The sequence below is a fragment of the Hippoglossus hippoglossus genome, chromosome 24 (genome assembly GCF_009819705.1).
Source record: "Hippoglossus hippoglossus isolate fHipHip1 chromosome 24, fHipHip1.pri, whole genome shotgun sequence".
NCBI classification, from domain to species: Eukaryota; Metazoa; Chordata; class Actinopteri; order Pleuronectiformes; family Pleuronectidae; genus Hippoglossus; species Hippoglossus hippoglossus.
In genome coordinates this window covers 2,825,278-2,843,491 of record NC_047174.1, presented here as the reverse complement: position 1 = coordinate 2,843,491, position 18,214 = coordinate 2,825,278, and the positions used below count along the sequence as shown (strand labels likewise).

Sequence of the window (18,214 nt, the reverse complement as noted above, 5' to 3'; positions counted from 1 at the left end):
TCAAGATGTATATTATAACTTTTATTAATTTGTATTTGGAGGAACATACATGATCACATGACAATAATATTAAACTGAAAGCTTCTGAATATCAGCATTGAATTATGTCTGAGATTATTCCGTGTTTCGCTCACAGAGGCAGATTCTCTGGCTGCTGTGACCCGACCCGCTCAGATTAGTCACAGCTCTAAAGCCTGTTTATAGCAGAATGAAGACGAAGTGAAGAAAACACAGTCGCACTCACCTTTTGGCCGCTGAGCTTTAACTCGCAGGAACAACACAACAACACAACAACAACAACAGAGAGAAGCACATTCAGAAAAAGAGCTGCACTTAGAAAAACACCTCGGGGGGGATTTAAAGTCACAGAGAGTACAGTGTGGTGCCTCGTGTTTCTGCCCGAGGGTTTCAAACCGACGGGCGGCAGGGATCCAGTCGTTCCCTGTTTTTAAAACAGCACACAAATTAAGATGTTGGTATTTTCATAATAGTCGAGCCGAGGCGGGGTGGGGGGGGGTGGGGTGGGGATAATCTAATATGTTTATGGTGCCTAAGTGCTGCTCGTTTGTACGTTTGAGCAGACGTGTGTCATTAGTCAACACAGTGGCTAATTATTTCCATGACAATTAGTTAAAACCCAGCGTGCGCACTGTGTGTTGTCTGTTGAGTGATTGGAAAGCAGAATCTGAGGGAGGGGGGGGAAGCTCCATCAGATTCAAAGCTGCAGATTGTGGTGAAATCATCATCATCATCATCATCATCATCAGGAACAGCAGAGTTCTGCCAAAACCAAAGAAGATCCCAGCGACCAGTGAACTGATGCTGCTTCCCTCTGAGGCTTTTCACTCCTGAGCGACTTTCACCACGTTGTCTGTTTACTACACTTTCTACCAGCTCAGCTTTAATTTGGGGCTAATTTGTTGCCCCCCCCCCCCCACTTTTGACCAGTCTAAATATATTTCAACAGCAACTGAGAACCGTCCATGAACATTTACCCACGTGCATGTTCCCCGAAGGAAGAAAAAACGGTGACTAAACCTGCCTGTTTGCCCCGAATCTCACCCCAAACTTAGGCAATGTGACTTATTCCAACGTGTTTCCAGAGAGATTGTTTCAGAGAAGCTGACGAGGCAGAGTCGGCAGATTGAGTAAATAAATCGTGAACCTCAGACACACTCTTAAAGGAGAACAGAGCATCACCAGTGTTATTGTAATTGAACCATTCTTTTATCTGGCAGCTTTATTAGCGACTCAGTCTTGTCCATAAACCTTTAATGTGGAAATGTATACATAAGTAAAACTTGACATGAAGTTCACTCTGTAAAACAAGCTGTGTTACATCATGTTTCCATGTGAACGACGCCTGACGATTAACAGAACGCTGCTAATGAGGCGAGGAGGGTTTTCTTTAATATCCTACATCTAAGTGGTTCTCCGTGAAATATACAATTTAAAAACTGGCAACCGGCGGCATCCACTGCATCCCAGCCTCTGTGTGTGTGTCTGTGTGTGTGTGTGTGTGTCTGTGTGTGTGTGTGTGTCCACCGAGTCTGTATCTGTCTGCTCAGTTCCTTTCCCCTGCTCGACTATCTTAACGCACCGGGTCGACTTTTCTGGTCCGACTTGTGTCTCTGAAGCGTGAAATTCACTCGTGAATGTATTGAAATTCCTATATTTACTGCCAGTTGACTTGCGATGAATTTTTAATGATGCATTTCATTTGTTTTTCTGAATACACGGGCGATGCACAAGTTGCCGAAGCTGCAGATGCAATCGTTTTATGAACACGACAAAAAAAAAAAGGAAACTACACAGCAGTGCTGCAACATCGATTATACTGAGGAGAGAGACAGAGAAAGTTTAGAAGCAACAAACCAGAGCATCACTTCCTACATATTAAAAAGATGTAAATGTGTATTTATGCTCGTTAAACATGCAAGATGTCAGGAAGACACTATTAGAAATGTGATGACTGAACAAAAAACTCTCGGATTATTCTGAGTCATCATTTCTTTGCCCTGTATTAGATGTAACTTATTGAGACTCGGCCACAGAGAAGTTTGTAATGAGTATAAAACATTTTCATCCTTCTTTCCACAGATGTGCCTCCACTGGCTGACGCAGTGTTTCTGGAACTATCTGGACTGGACAGAAATCTGCCACTACGTCTCCACCTGTGTGGTGATGGGCCCCGACTACCAGGTTTACCTGTGCGTCGCCATTTTCAAACACCTGCAGCCGGAGATTCTGCGGCACACACAGTCCCAGGAGCTGCAGATCTTCCTCAAGGTGAGACGTCAGCAGGTTTTATTAAACAGAACATCCTTATACATCCAAAAGTAAACCTTCAATCTCAAAAATTGTGATTTGTCGCTGTAAATGGGGACAATGTGCAGATGCGTAAATGATTTTTAATGAAAGGCCCAGAAAACCTTAGGAACTGGTAAAAAAGAAACAAATTGAATGCAGCTCCTCCACCATGTTAACAGCAGTCAAACTTCTCAATACATTCACCTCAGTTTAACATTTACAACTTTACTGGTGACGTGTATTGTCTGCAGCACAAAGAGAAATCTAAATGCAGCGAGCGCAGGTCAGCAGTGAAAGTGATGCGGCTTTCATCCACGTTTCATTAGATGCTACCTCTGAATGGCCTCTTATCCTGAACCATCTCCTCTGCAGCTACACTTTGTTATTTGGGCTACGGCTCAAACATCTACATTTTTATATGTGAAGAGTTCAGCAGTCGCTGCTGTAAAACTCTTTTATATTCGTCAGTCATCCATGATTCACATCCTTTATGAATAAAAAATCTACTTTTTGAATTTGTCCGCACAACCTCCCCCTGTGGTGTGTATTGCACCACCCAAAAACAGAAAATAAGCCTGTTTCTAGAAGTATAGAAGTATACGTCTCCCTGAAATAAGTTTTGCTCGGTGAATCGGGTGAAAGCTGAAGCGCCGAGTGGCCCCAAGGATTTCACGAAAGGTCTAAAGTCAAAGCCTGATAGATGTCGACTGTTGCTGATGTCCCAGGCAGCATTAAAACGCCAGATTGTGAGTGAGACGCGGCCTGACATGAAGCCCTCGTCGTCATTACTCATTAAGCATCTCAGACTGTCTTGTCTCCGCCTGATAGCTCTGGTATTAACATCGCCACGAGCCACCACTGACAGCTTCTGTGAATAAAAGATCAGTTATTGAGGCTTTATCTGAGGAAGTTCTTCTAATGAGCCGTAGCATCAGATACTGCAGCTTGAGACAGCTGTGAGACAGAGTGTGTTTGTGTGTGTGTGTGTTGTGTCTGCGTGTCTGTGTGTGTCTGTGAGAGAGGAACTTGCACCATCCTCGTCCTGAGATGAACTGTTAAAAGTTTTAGACACGCCAGTTTTTGTGTCTGACGACCTCATCGTCCTCTCGCTGTGTCTCTGTGTGGGAACAATGAAGTGTTTTAATCAGACAGATGTGGTATTAGAGGGTTTTTTAAACATTCACACACACACACACACACACACACACACACACCACACACACTCTCTCACCCCTCGACATGGATCCTGTCTCACAAGGGGGGGTTTATCTATATTTCATCTAAATTAAAATTTGAAAAGGCAAAATGACAATCGCTCTGAGTCTGAAGACAGTTTAAGGGGAGTGAGGCTTAAGTGGTGAGATAGAAGTTGTCAGAAAAACAGAGGGGTTGAATGTCGACAGGAGGTTAAAAGAAAACACACAGCGAAATAATAAAACTTCATTTTTGGTGTTCTGTGAGAAAAAGTACTATTTTGGGGGCCAATTACCAATATGACATAGTAAAATATATCAGATAAGATACATCGACCGAAATGTAATTGATATTTCACACGTCAACCATAAACTATAAATACAAATACTTACTACAAATACAAAGAAAACACACATACAACCAAATATATAGAGCTTGAATTAAGAACATAAGCATGAGCACATATCTGCAAACTTTAACACTGATACTTGTATGTCTTTATGTTTGTGAAACCCTCATACTCTACTTTTAAATGTTAGTTTTTATATTACTAATTTGGTAAATACAGTACACACAGTTTACTAAGTAACAGCAATAGTAAAGTACTTCTCGTTTTTATGTCGCCCCATAACTCCGCCAATGCTAAAGACAAAAAAAAGTCTTATCATGTCTCATCCCTCCACAAAATGTTCTCTCTGTCTCTCTCACCCGTTAATTCTCCCGGAGAAGATAACAGACCAAGAATCGTCTCCCAAGTGATTTATATTATCTTCCGTCTCCTTCATGGTTTCCACCGCGTCAGCAGCTGGTGCGATAAACGACCGGGCAAAGTAACTTTAGTTTGGATGATTCTTCAGGATTAATCTTACATAAAGAATCTGAAAGTCCACCTAGCGTCCAGTGGGAGGCTTTGCGTGTAGTTCCTCTGTGTTCACATAGAGGAAGAGTGTTACATAAATAAAATATGGATTTAATAGCTTCAGAGTTATGTCACTGGTTCATGTTGACGATAAACCCAGACTTTATTAACGGCAGTAGATCAAACAAGTGTCACTCGGCAAACCTGTAATTTATAATATCATGAAATAAGAATTAAAAGATGATTTTTGTCAAATAAAGTGTGTTTTTTGTCGTAAGTTATTGTTGCCTGACATTACGGGCTCCGCTCTGAATGATCCACACTCTATTTACAACCTTTAAATAATAATTTAAAACATATTTCTCTAAATCTATTGCTTGTCTGTGCACTCGACACAAATCTGAACAGGAAAAATCAGTTTTTAATTGAACTTTACACAACTTGTAGACATTCCCCTCTATTAATGGATCCACTGATCTCACAAGCTTTATTAACTTACTTGTTTATAACTCTAGAAGAAACAGTAAATACAGTTTATGGTTCACAACTCTTTTAGTCTGTGTCCTTCTAAAAAGAGACTCACTTTTCTCAGGTTCATCATTTCAATCTCTGTTATTACTTGAAGGTTTAAATGCTCCAATGTTCAGAAAACTTCACTTTCCTCCAACTGTCCATTACTGCAGCTCACAAAAACAGAAGTGTGCTTCATCATGTCCCCTTGAAGAAGACGAGGTTAGTGTGACTCTCAGCTCGGTTTATTAAAACCCTTCAGTGAACTCTGCAGCTCCGTGAGGCTGCGCCGGGGTAAACTCATGTCTGCTGGTGTTACTGTGGACGAGAGACCCCGAGCAGCAGAAAGTGTCGCGTGTTTAAATTGCACTCAAAGTATTGACAGTGTTCTCGTCGCACCGTGTCCTTGTCGGAGTTATTTACCTGCTGAAATTAGATTCCCCCCCCACAAACACACACACACACACACACACACACTCTGCAAAGTGATGAAAGAAAATGAGGGGAGTGCTGACAAGTTGCAGGAGTCATTAAACCAGGGTGTGTTCTTTTGAAGGCCCCGGTCTGGAGAACTACAGTCGGTGAAATCGTGGTGTGTTGGTGTGTTGTTGTTGTTGTTGTTCTGAATGAATCACAGTGTCCTCTGCGTGCATCGTTTCTCAGGCTGCTAATTGATTTTGCCACTCGCAGCATAATGCACACCGATCACAGTTGTTTGCTCTGCTGCGGTGTTTATCATTTGCCCACGAGGTCGGATGCTGTCCCGACAGATGCTCAGAGCAATTATTGCAGCTGAAATTAAAATCTGAACCGAGCAAATGAAACAAATAAAGTATTTTGGTCTGGTCTGATGCGCGTCTCTCACACAGTTAAGATAAGATATATCATATATCTACAATTCTGGATCGTTCCGCTTTTCCCCGACACGTAAACCTTCATTAGCCGAAATGCTAAACAAGGACGTTGTTTACTGGCGTTCGATCGCAGAGATTTAATTAGATTTTCCGTGACTTTGAAATAGATTGAATGCAAAATACTATAATGAAAAGGGTGATATTGAATTATTCACACCTCCTAACAAAGTGAACGATAAGAGCGAACGCCACCTTCTTCTTCCTCGACAGCTCAAACACTGATGTGTGCAAACTCCTGTCGACACATCTCGGGACACGGAGTTCACTTTCCTCCCAGCTGTGATAACACGAGCTTTTTGAAAGTTGCTGATGAAAGTTGCAGCAACAATCTGTTCTTTAAAAGTACCAACAAGGCGACTGGAAGTACAGAAAGTACTTTGTAAAGTGGTACTACGGCACTTTGGTATCGCACTCCCTTAAATTAGAGACGCACACGGGAGACACGGACTGAAATCACTCCTTCACTTGTTCACGACTCCCTGTGCGACAGACAAGCTGTAGTTTCTAAGATTTCTGTACGGTCTCAATTTCTACTTGCACGTCTTCTTCAATACAGCACGATGTTCATTTTGTGGTTAGAGTCAAATACGATAAAGAGAAGAAGGTGATGGGGGGTGTATTCAGTGGATGCTACTTTTTTTACACTGTGTTTAGGGCACTAAGTATAGAATACATTTAGAAGGTCACTCTGGGAATTCCCCTATGTCAGCACGTGATAAAGAATGTCAAGATAATCCTTATTTCCCTTAATGCCACGTTTGCCATCTTTTGGTTACACCCTCTCTTCCACAGTAGATCTTTCAAACTCCTTTTGCACAACACTCCACTGTCGTAACCTTCAAACGGGGGTTAGAGGTTATTTTCTCACACCTCTGGAGCCACAGATGACATTATACAACTGCACCACAGAGCCCGAGTGTGAAAACTGACCTTTTATGTGTGAAAAATAAATAAAAATATCCGTGGAAAGCTCCTTTTTATTTGGTCCGGTGTTGACCTTTCCTTCTCCCACTGCAGGAGGAGCCGATTCGGGGCTTCAAGTTCAGCAACTACCTGGAGTTCATGGAGCGACTGGAGAGAAGCTACAGAGACATCGTTCTCACCGACATGAAAACTGTCAGAAACTCTGTAGGTGAGGAACACGTAGATTCACTCCGCACAGAGAGAAGTTTGTATAAAGGTGCGTCTGTTCTGCCTTAACTTCCCTGACGAAGAACCTGCGAGTAGCTACAGACACCAAACGCTGAATAACTCTGTATCATGTAAATACTTTGTTTTTAATTCTGTATTTCTTCTCTTTAACGATTTAAACATCTCAATTTCTATCTTAAGATATATTTTTTATTGTCTGAGTTTTTTTTCTTGTTCCGAGTATTAAAACCAGTTTACAGTGACAAATGTGAATAGATTTTTATAACCTGTGAATCCGGTGGTTCCACAGTGGATGATTTATATCACGTCTCCGGACCCGTTGACAGGATGTGCTGTTGCTCCGCTCCAGCGTTAGATCCTGCGCTGCCCTGCAGAGGCTCAAGGTCTCGTGGCCGTGTGTCACAAGTCATTAATGCCGGTGCACGCACCAATGCATCACGCAGCCTCCTGTGTTTGTGTACTTGTGCGGGGCCTTTGTATGAAAGATGCATGAGGAAGCTTGTACCATTGTGATAAACCCTCATTAGTAACCGAGGCCTTTTCTCTCCCCCCCGTCCCCCGTCCTGTTGTCCCCTCTTCAGACACAAGCCGAGGACTGAATAATAAATGAAGTCAGCAGATCACCCATCCATCTCTGCCCCACAACCACTGCAGTTAGGCAGCTGTGCACAGCAGAGGTGGTGGCTCACAGTTACAGGAGGTGATCACGTGTTTACCCTCGGAGGCGGTTTAACATTGAGGCCACAGTCAGGGTATCGAACCTAAAATAGATTTATGAAGCTGCATCGATCGGGGGTTTTCTGCCACTTGGGGCCAGAACTCCCCGAGAAGCTGGATATCACGAATGTGTTTTTACATATTACGGCCTTGTAAAGTTGTTGAAGGGACAGAGTTGGCAAAAGGCTGTTCACACATTCAGTGGACATGAAGCAGCGTTAGCACAGAAGCTAGCTGCCGCCTCTTGAGTTTAGTTTGAGTTGAAACGGACACATAATGTGTTTGGGGATGTTTCTCATCTTGGATGATAGTTTAAGACCAGAGATATTTAACATCAGAATCGGGTGTAGCTTTAAAAAACCCCATCACAAGTCAGATTTCTACAGTGACACCATTAAACATGATTGAAAAATAATCATACGAGAGAGATATTAAAAAAGCAGGTTCATCTGTCCCAGGGGCGGAAAGTCTCCTCGGCTGTTTGTGTTTCTAACTAAAATATCTCATATGAAACAATCATGTCAGATAAACATGCAGATAAAAAGCAATAAAGAAGTTCTAAATTTGATTCTTGAGCCGACTGATGATTTGACAGAGAAACAAAAACCCTCGAGGCGAAGACACGAGATTGTCGCCTGTCGATTTACAGGAAATATGTGTGTTTTTTGTGTGTTTTAATGTGTAATCAAAGTAACTTGTACACTTACAATAAAACCATCTTATACGTTTTCCAGCTTCAGTTCAGCTCCACCGCTCGTGTAAGTAATCAGAGAGTAAAAGTACTTTCTGTCCCTAAACTCTTATCGATCACGGTGAAGCACGTCGCTCGTCTGTCAGCGTTCTTTAGGAAAATTGAACGTCGGCTGTTACCAGATGTTTGCTCTAGTTTTCTGAGTTTGAGTGAAGCGGAGATGTGAGAAGGGCGGGCGGGGGGGGGGGGGGGGGGGGGGGGGGGGGGGGGTGGGGGGGGGGGGGGGGGGGGGGGGGGGGGGGGGGGTATGAATCTGTGGTGAGGCTGTGATGTGTCTCATATAAGACACGTCTGTCAGCCGTGCACAGCTTCTGTTTTTTTTTTGTTCATCAGCAGAATCCACGTGGAAGCTGCTTCTATTGAGCCGAGTGTCTGCGAGCGGCAGATTGATTTAGTGGGGAGAGACAGTGGTGGGCTGTAATCTGTCAGAGCTGCACAGATCTAGAAGGTTTCTGTTTTTTTTTTTTTTATATCTTCAGGACACTGAGGGAGAACTCGACTTTGCTGAGAGAAATGAATGTTCCCAGCTGCTGGATGGATGACACTCGCAGCCCCACAACAACACGCTGAGCACTCCACCAACTAAACTGCACCAACTTCTGTGGAGTGAGGGGACGTCTGACCCCTTTCCATCACACAGGAGCAGCCTGGCAGTGCACAGCCCCAGAGGCAGCGGGGGGGGGGGGGGGGGCAGATAAACTTTTCAGAAAAGACAAGACCGAAGAAGAGAGACAAAATGATCCAGGGACAGTAAATGGAAAGATTCATCAAAGTGAAATATGGAGAAATGGAGACAATTTCAGGGCGACGCTTTAAAATGTGATCCTGTGCAGAAGTAACACAACGTCCTGCTTCTGGTTTCTCACGGTTACGGCTTCTTTGGAAAGAGCAGAGCAGAGATACGTCCTCCAAGGCTGCAGAGACTTATCTCGCCGGATTAAAGAAAGAGAAAGAACAAACTTCAATCCACCTGTTTATCCTACTCCTGGTTCTTTGTTGGGTCAAGACCCGTCCGCTCCACGCTTACTGGAAATTGGTTCTCTAGTTTTTGAGTCATCCTGCTGACAGACAAACGTAAAGAGCGTATCCCTCCGGCCAAAGGCAACACTCATCGATATCATTCCTACAAGTTCACTGGTTTATTTATTTTATTATTTATTTATTTCTTTTACAAAGATCCACAAACTTGTCAAAGAACAAAACTTTCTCACAGTTTTTGACTTCTTCAGCCCTCCGATGAGTTTCAATATAATCGTGTTGGTAGTTTTTGTGTAATCCTGCTGACAGACACACAAACAGCGTAACTTCCTCTGTGAAGGTAAAAGGTCAACTTCAGGAAAACTCTTTGAACTACTCCACCACCAGATCAGCCACTTCTTTGAAGATCACTTGTATAAATCACAGTTTCTTCTTCTGATGCTCATCTCGTTTTCACCGACAACTTGAGAATAATAAATTAGCTTCAAAAGTTTTCTGTTTCTATACTAATGCAGAAGATTAAAGCTTTGAGTTTGAGTTGCTTTTACCCGAAGTTAGAAATAAACAGATTAGATGAAGGATTTAAATGAACTTGATTTATATATTCAGAAGATTCAGATTTTATATTGAGTTCAGAATCATAGAAAGGTATAAAAACCTAATTACAGCTCATCAAAGGGATTCACCTGTGTGTCCATGTGAGCTTCTTTTAACTTTAAAGAGCCACTGCTTTGATTGTAATTAGACAAAATGAGGTGAAGTGAACTGGACGGAGTTTCTGACGAGCTCTAACCTCTGAAGCGGCTCCTCTGCCTGTGTGAGAGTTAACGGAGGAGAATCAGGTCGACTGGGACTTGAAGTCTGATGCCCACTGAGGCGCGAGCAGCTTAATGCCGACCCTGAGACATTTCCATAAAGTACTTGGTTCACTTGCAGGAGTCGACGGGATGGAATCCGAGCGATGAAGAGCCACGTAATCATGCACAGATGAGTGGACACGTAGTTCTCCTCCACATGAAATCTGAAGGCGTGCAGATGGAGCTGCAGGAGAAAAAAGAGGAACCGGAACTAACGCTATTCGAATTAATTCAAGCCTGAAATTAAACTCTTTTCTGATCCAATAGTTAACGTCTAAGTCGTGAAAGACGTTTAAAATGTTTGATGGCATTTTCAGTCCCTGACATGAGCAGTGTTGTGTATTGGGGTGTGAGTATTTGTGTTTTACTCATCGACTGAACACAAGATGGACGACACGTCTCCACTTCCTACGCTTTTACTGCATAACAATAAATCACGACTATCTATTCTGCTATAGTCTCAGGGTTCTAATTCTAATTCTATTCTAAAAATGTGACGCACATAGTTGGAAAGGTTTCTATTTCAAAGTAAAATAATTAAACCTGGAATCCAAGCATGTTTTAAGACACTGCTAAGACATTTTAGCCACACGAGCAGCTTGGATCCAATAACTACAAAGAGTCCAGCCGCAAATATCTGATCAAAATATGCAATAATCGGCCAGGAACTTTTCATTCGTGGTCCCCAGAGGTTCAACTCTGTGACTTCTCCTGTAGCGCTACTTGCAGGTTGATGCTTTTCTCTTCTGATTTGAATATCTTCACATTTATGATGTTGAGCACCAGGAGAGTTTAGCACAGACGTTCATGCTCCCACAGGATACATTCAAATATCTCTGGTGATCAATCAAGTGTCTTTACGATCGACTACAAGCAGAACGAACCACTTCCCCCGTCAGCCTCATTCTGAACAGACAAAAGTTTAAAAAGCTAAAAGAACAATCAAAGCCTCAAACCCTGGTGCAGTCGCTGTTTCCTTTGACCTGCACGTTCCCTGCACACAACCAGCCGCTCCAGTCATTTCCACCTAATGGGCTGTTTATTTCCATTAGCAGCTGAAAAGCTCGTTATCGGCGCAGGAGGCGACTCGACCTCGGAAGGGGATCGAGTGCGGAGATGATGATGATGATGAGCCTCTACTGTATAATCATCTGTTGTGATGTTGATCTTGATTGTGGACGTATCAGACTGACAGCAAAGCAATTTGAAACAGATAATTGTTGATAATTAGGCTGTGAGAAGAACCCCCCCCCCCCCTTTCTCTCCCTCTCTCTGCTCTGAGCCCGACGACGCCTCTGAACCTTTCCTCTTTTATCTTGATTGTCTTTATCTGGAAGATGTTCGCTCTGAACTCATTTGCAGTGTCACTGATTCCTTGATTCATCTAAACTGTTTCCATCACGTCGTCCTCCTCTGATTTTAATCTCTTTTCTTATCTTCGTTTCTCATCTTTTTTTCCGTTCCTCGGCTTTGCTCTTTGCGTCGTCTTTCCAGCGCCTGTGATGCTTCTTGTTTGCCGATTGTCTGCAGACCGCCGGGGACGACACATTTGCATCATTGCGTATGCACACGCTGCCGCAGAGAACCAGCTCTGTGCTTAAGGGAGTCTTGTATTAGCATTTCCATTTTCTACGGTCAATATTTCCCACAATGGAGTGTATTGTTCATTGTGTGCATGAGAATCAGACGACTTGGGGGATTTACAGTGATACGGTGTTGAACACGGATTATTGATGAACATGCAGAGAAGGTCACCGGCCGGTCTTAATTAAGATGCCATCAGAAGTTGATATTTTATTTCAAACTTCCATCTTCAAACTGCAGCGAGATCAGATCAGAAGCTCTTCACCTCCTTTTTGTTTTGTTCTTTTCTCCTGGCGCTTTGCTGGCTCCGTCTTTAATTCAAAGTGCAGCCCCGGCCTGGTTTGAAGTGCGTGCTTCAGGCTTTCCCCGAGTCGCTCTCTGCCCAAACCCTGCTGCTATCAACTCTGCTGCCTGTCTACAGTCTGAGAGAGACAGCAAGGAGACGCTGAGAATTGTAATTCCCTGTTCTCGCTCCTCATCGCAGACGGAGAGCCGTGCACGGACTCAAGTTCGGCCTCTCCCCTCGTTGCATCCGTTTGTCGGATTTGTGGAGAAAAATCTGGCGTTAGCTCTGTAATCCCAGTAAGTCCATTAATATCTGAGGTATACTGGTACTTTAAGTTGCCTCCGGGCATCAGGCAAAGGCCCCGGCTCCTTGTGGAAGTGACTCCGGCCTGGAAACGTCTCCAGTCTCAGCATTACCAAGAAATTGAGCCTCAAAAATAGACTTTGCCAAAGCTAGTAATAAATTCAATATTACTCAGATGAGGTCAGGAAACTGATTTAGTCCAAATTATAAACACATCTGTCACCGGCACATTTGGAGAAAGAAGACGAGACAGATCAAACATCGTTTCCTCTGATGTGAACTCACAAACAAACTCTGCTGAAACAAATGGAAACACGTGAGCAGACGTCCAGTTTAACTCTGTCAACAGGAAACTGGAGGAACACGATAGTAAAACTCTGGAACTTCCTCAAAGTGAACTTCAGATAAAACATGAGTGGGTGAGAACACGTGAACAGTTTTTGCTGTCGTGTTAATTGAAGCCTTTGTTTTTCCTCTAATGTTTTCAGCAAATACTGGAAACTAATTAAACACTCAGATGTTTCATGTTTAAGCCACAAGTTACACAGGCTAAATATTCATATACAAAACGTTTAATCTGCCAAACACAACAATGTTGACACAGCTAAATAAATATTAGCAATGAAGAGAGAATTAAGATGCAATAAAATCTATAAGAAATGTGAAAACATTAGAAATCTCCTTTAATCTGATGATTGTGACAATTGAACGAGAAACGGGAATAAAACGCACCAGCAACATTTCCAAACTTCTCCTGTATTGTGGACGCAGTGACAGTTTTAAAACTAAAACAGTCCTGTGGAGTGAAGCATTAGTTATTCATGATGACATAAGCAAGTTATTAATAATGAAAGGAATCTGATTTAAAGACGTATTTCACGGTTACAGTAGTTTTTGGTGTTTCCCACTTTCGCTGACTCAGAAACTAATAACACGTCTTATCTGTAATTTGTTGAGGTGAAGTGACGTTAAACTGTGATATTAGACTCTGTGATAACTTTGCTTAGTTGTTGACTTTATAAGATCAAATAACACGATCGTTCAGACGTCCAGTTTCAAATCTCCCAGACATCGTTTCAGTGGGACCTTTTAAAACTTCAGCTCTGCGGTATCGTCACCTTTCATTGGCCGATCAACCCACTGTCACAGGTATTATGACTAATCTGAGTTAATCCTCTTTACTGCTAAGCTGCCAATTAGAGGAGCGACGGCCAGAGACATTCGGTCAGGGAGCGCCGAGAGTTTCCACTGATTGAGTTCTGACAGATTTACTGACACGTGATAAGTTCATCTTGTGGCACATTAGGAGACTTTTAAAAGCTCAGCTGCTGTGGAAATTGATTCGATGATCAACTCCACCTACTTATGAAGAGATAGTAGATTAAACATGTCGTTTTACAACTTGGCAAATGTTTAAATGTGGCACCAACACTCCCATTGATGTGAACTTTTTCCTGAGGAGAATAAAACCTGTAAAACATCTGGCTGTCAGACGGGTTTTCCAGCGGCAGCAGGGTTTAGAGTCGGTGTCGTGTCCGGGGACGAGGTGGCGACGATGCCTGACATTCCCCCGGCGGCCTCCCAGCCTCCACGTCTCTGCCCACTGGAGAGGGAAATGGAAAAGGTGGCGAGGTACGACGACCCGCGGGGGCCGAGGCTGCACCGACGCGTCGCACACTCACACCGAGCCGGTTCCACAGTCGGGAAATCTGTCGTAGCTTCTCGGGACACGTGGAGGAATCGGATTGATCGCTCGGACTGAGGACACAAAGATATTTCAGTGTTGGAACGAACCCGGAGTGTCGTTTAGTGATTCTCTCCACACTCTCCTCTCTCTCTCTCTGCTGGTCCGAGCCAGAAAAGCCATTTTGTTAATAGAGTGCAACAACTGTTTACAGCTGAACGTCTGCTGGTGTTTTCAGAGGGACTGAGCAAAATGCTAAGCAGGAGCAAACGCAATTACTGTTTGACTACAGCTCCATTAATTAAACCTTTCGGAGGCGCTTTGTGAATAACAAGTAGGAATAACACTGGAGACACGTCGCAGGCTTATAACACTGTTACTACATGTCAGTGACAAGTCAAGCTGCCAGTCGGTTTTCAAGGTTTTTCCCATTTATTCAATAACAATTATGTTTATTAACAAAAAAATAAATAGTCAGACTAGATAAACCTTATCTAGAAATACCTGGGTCAAAAATCTTTGTACATACTTTATTTCAAGAAAATGCAAAACTTTCACTGGTTTTATAGATTTATAGATGAATCAATATAAAAAATAATCACACATTGATTGCTGTGCATTCAAAAGATCCCCAGCATGTATTTTTATTGGAGAAGTGTTTATCTGCCCACAATCATCAACTCCACACAGGTGTGTTGTGTAGTGTTGTGTTGTGTAGTGTTGTGTTGTGTTGTGTTGAACCATGAGTCAGTGAAAATCAGCAGATATGACTGTGCAGAAATTCAACCAGTGAACTCTGACCAGATTGTCTGTGTGTGTGTGTGTGTGTGTGTGTGTGTGTGTGTGTGTGTCTGATATATATGTCAACCTGTCAGCCGCTCGTTGGTTCTGCAGCGACAAAGGTCAGCGAGAAGAAAAGCATCATTAGCACGAGCGCAGACTTCCCTACAACGGAGAATAAACTCTGAGATAATGACGGAGGGATGGTGGCAAAATGATGGATGGAGGGAAGATGAGAGAATAATGAGCGCGGTGTGACACCAGAGCCGTTCTCTCAGCCTCCTTCCTTCTCGCGGGTTAACAGTCTCCTCAGTCTGTATCGATTGGCTTTCTTTAAAATGCTTATTTAGGAACAGAGGAGTTATCAGAAACACAGACGTCAGCCCCTGTGCCCCCTCATCGCCGCTTCCATCACGACCTTCATGCCGTCACATTAGCTTCTGCTGCGTTGAGTGATACTCGGAGGAAAGAGAAAATCTAACAGGACACGGAAATCACTGCATTTCTAACTTGATGGAGACTAAAGATCCACAAACAATAAGACAAGACACAATTTTTAATCCTCAATGTTGAGTTTTCTTTCAGCAGGCAAACAATTTGAGAATATGAAAAGATGAAGGGGATCTGATATGAAACTTTGTTATTTTAAGAAATGATTCTGAAGCCAGTTCTGTTTGTAGCAGCCTTAAAACATGCCCTCTGTGAAACCTGCATTCTCTCACATGACCAGCAGAGGGCGACTCCACTGCTTCTCACTTAATCTATAACGTCAGTAAACAAGGAGGAGTTTATTTCTCTATCTCTAGTTTCAACAAGTCTTCATACAGCATCAAGTTAATTTTTGGCTTTAAACAACCAACTCAAGACGTTTATGAGCAAACAACACTTTTCTGAACTTGCTGAACCGAACAGTGAAGAAACAAACCGAGGACAAGTAGAAGATTCGAGCTCATAACATCATCGGAGCCCTTTGACATGGTGGGAAGTGTCCCACTGACTCTCTGCACTGTTAAAGTTTAACCTTCTCTATATGTAGTAAGTTGCCCCCACAGTTACACCATAAATGTACTTATGCATTATTAACACAGGAGCAGCATAAATAATTCAGCTCGATGAATCTGTGTAAAGAAAAGTCATTTGTAGGCAGAATGTGAGCAGCTGGAAACTATTTAACTAGACACGGTTTCTGTGGAGGAGTCGGATGAGGTGGAATCAAAGTTTTATGTGTGGTGGACGAGAAGCAGGATCAGAGACAACAGACAACCAGTCTGAAGTTAACACAACCTGCAGCTGTCGGAGGAGGATTCACATTTTGGTTTCACGCTTTTCTGGTTCCTCTGTATTTGAAGTCTTTGGAAATCGCAGCTCCAACAACTGTCCCCTTGTCCTTTTCTTTTCAAACTTAGAAAATACACTGGACAGAAATGAGCAGCTCAGATTTAGGCCTCATACTCCAGGTCGTCAGTAATTGGAGTGCATGTCATTTCCCTGAGATCTTCCAGTTTCCAGTCCACAGGCTGATCTCATGTCCCCGAGACTCGAACCACAACCTCCCTGAGTATAAACCACTTCCTGATGTGCCTGGAAACCCACAACTTCCTCAGGACTCACTACGACTCCCATCCCCAGTTCAGCTCAGTTCAGTGAATCTAAGCTTCATCTCTGCGAGGCTACGTGGTGCCACACTCCGCTGGACCACCCCGTCGCCTCCTGAGACGGGACGAGGGCCCCGAGTATCTCTGAAAGACACGAGTGCTCAGCGTCTGAATTCAATCCCCACAGACGCTCTCCTCTCCAGAGTTTGGGAAATGATGAACTTCTCAGAAGAGAACGAGCGTCAGGCCCTGACTGCTCAGGTTCGTGGTCAGTTTGGTTTTTCATTAGTTATTTGATGCCGTATAAAAGTGGTGAAACGTCAGGATTGACAGCTGAGGCCGACCCGTGATTGGCTGAGTGCATGTGTGGGCGTGACCTTGATACCGCGGCTGTGACTCCGACTCCACATGACGTCTTCAACACAAGATGGCAGCGTTCAGGTCAGGGATATTCTGGCTTCATTTCATATCAACATGTTTTCATTGTTTTAAAATGACTTCATTGACGGTCAGTACCAGTGTTGTGTGTGTGTGACAGATGCTGATAATACACACACACACACACACACACACACTGACTTCATGCATTCCCTACCTGGCCTCACCTTTACCATCACAAATGAAGAACTAACCCTTAAAACCAAGTCGTAACCCACCAGCAGATCCATGACGTTGTGAGAACTCATTAAAATGTCCTAACAACATGGGTTAGAAATCAAAATTCACACACACACACACACACACACACACACTCACACAATAACACACACACTCAAAGGCTAAGCAAACAGGCTGCAGGAGCCAGCGGGAGGGAAATGTCAGCACAATATCAGGGTGTTAGCTTGGCATGGCACGGCTGGCTCGCTTTCGAATGTCACCGCCCTGGAGACCAGAGCAGCTCTGTGTCTGACACACACACACACACACACACACACACACACACACACACAAGAGAGAAGAGCGAGGTCTGTGTCGCCCTGCAGCAGCGAACATGTCGAGAGAGAACAGCCAACAATGACACATCCCTCTCTGCCTTTATAAGATCATATCTGAATGTGACCTATTGATTATTAAACAGTAAAACTCAGGTGACTTGTTTTTAAACGTGCGTGTGAAGTAAAAACCCAGCGAAGGCTTCTCTTCACTGGGATTTGAACCTTTTAAACAGTTTAATCCTCAGTCACCTTTTGCTTTAGTCCTTAACTAATAGTTTCTGACAAATTCAAGGAATAAGAAATGGAAATTGACTTTTTAATCTAAATCTATTTTAGTTCCCAGTGATGAAGGCCACGAGATGGGGCTACGCAAGGGCCGGACATTTTGAGTAATAGAACAATTTATCTAGATTTGATTATAATTTCCAAGTTAATAAACGTTATTCCCTACAAAGCATGAATTTTGGATTTTTGAGCTTTTTGCAGATTCTCTTACAACCTGCAGTTACGGAGACGTACACGACCCAAGTCAACAGACCAGCCGTCGGTTTGAGTCCCTCCGAATACACAGCAGTCTGTGGAAAACAGATCTTGTGCGTCCTCCCATCCATCTCCTCGGTGTTTCTTTTAAATTGAAGTCCAGAACAAAGAAAACATCAAGTATTGAAGAGATACTCAGGTGGACCCATGTGACGCTGCTGCTGCTGCTGCTGCTGCTGCTGCTGCTGCTGCTGCTGCTGCTGCTCCGCTCACTGAGGCTGAGGCAGTTTATTAGTTTGTCAGACGACTGAATCATTCATGAAAA

At 43.3% G+C, this 18,214-nt stretch overlaps 1 protein-coding gene across 2 annotated transcripts in view; it reads left to right on the top strand.

The window, feature by feature from the left end:
• tbc1d32 (TBC1 domain family, member 32) overlaps positions 1-15,375 on the top strand; it is a 56,677-nt gene extending 41,302 nt beyond the window's left edge. Inside the window, exons 33-35 of one of the 2 annotated variants that reach the window (XR_004613270.1) lie at positions 2,101-2,289; positions 6,805-7,844; positions 7,968-8,518. Coding sequence is in view for 1 of the 2 variants with exons in the window: in XM_034579979.1 (XP_034435870.1) it covers positions 2,101-2,289; positions 6,805-6,987 (372 nt within the window). In the remaining variant the exon portion in view is untranslated. Of the gene's footprint in view, positions 1-2,100; positions 2,290-6,804; positions 7,845-7,967; positions 8,519-15,363 lie in introns of those variants that run through there. The other variant, XM_034579979.1, reaches the window with a different exon arrangement.
• Positions 15,376-18,214: the final 2,839 nt, after the last annotated feature.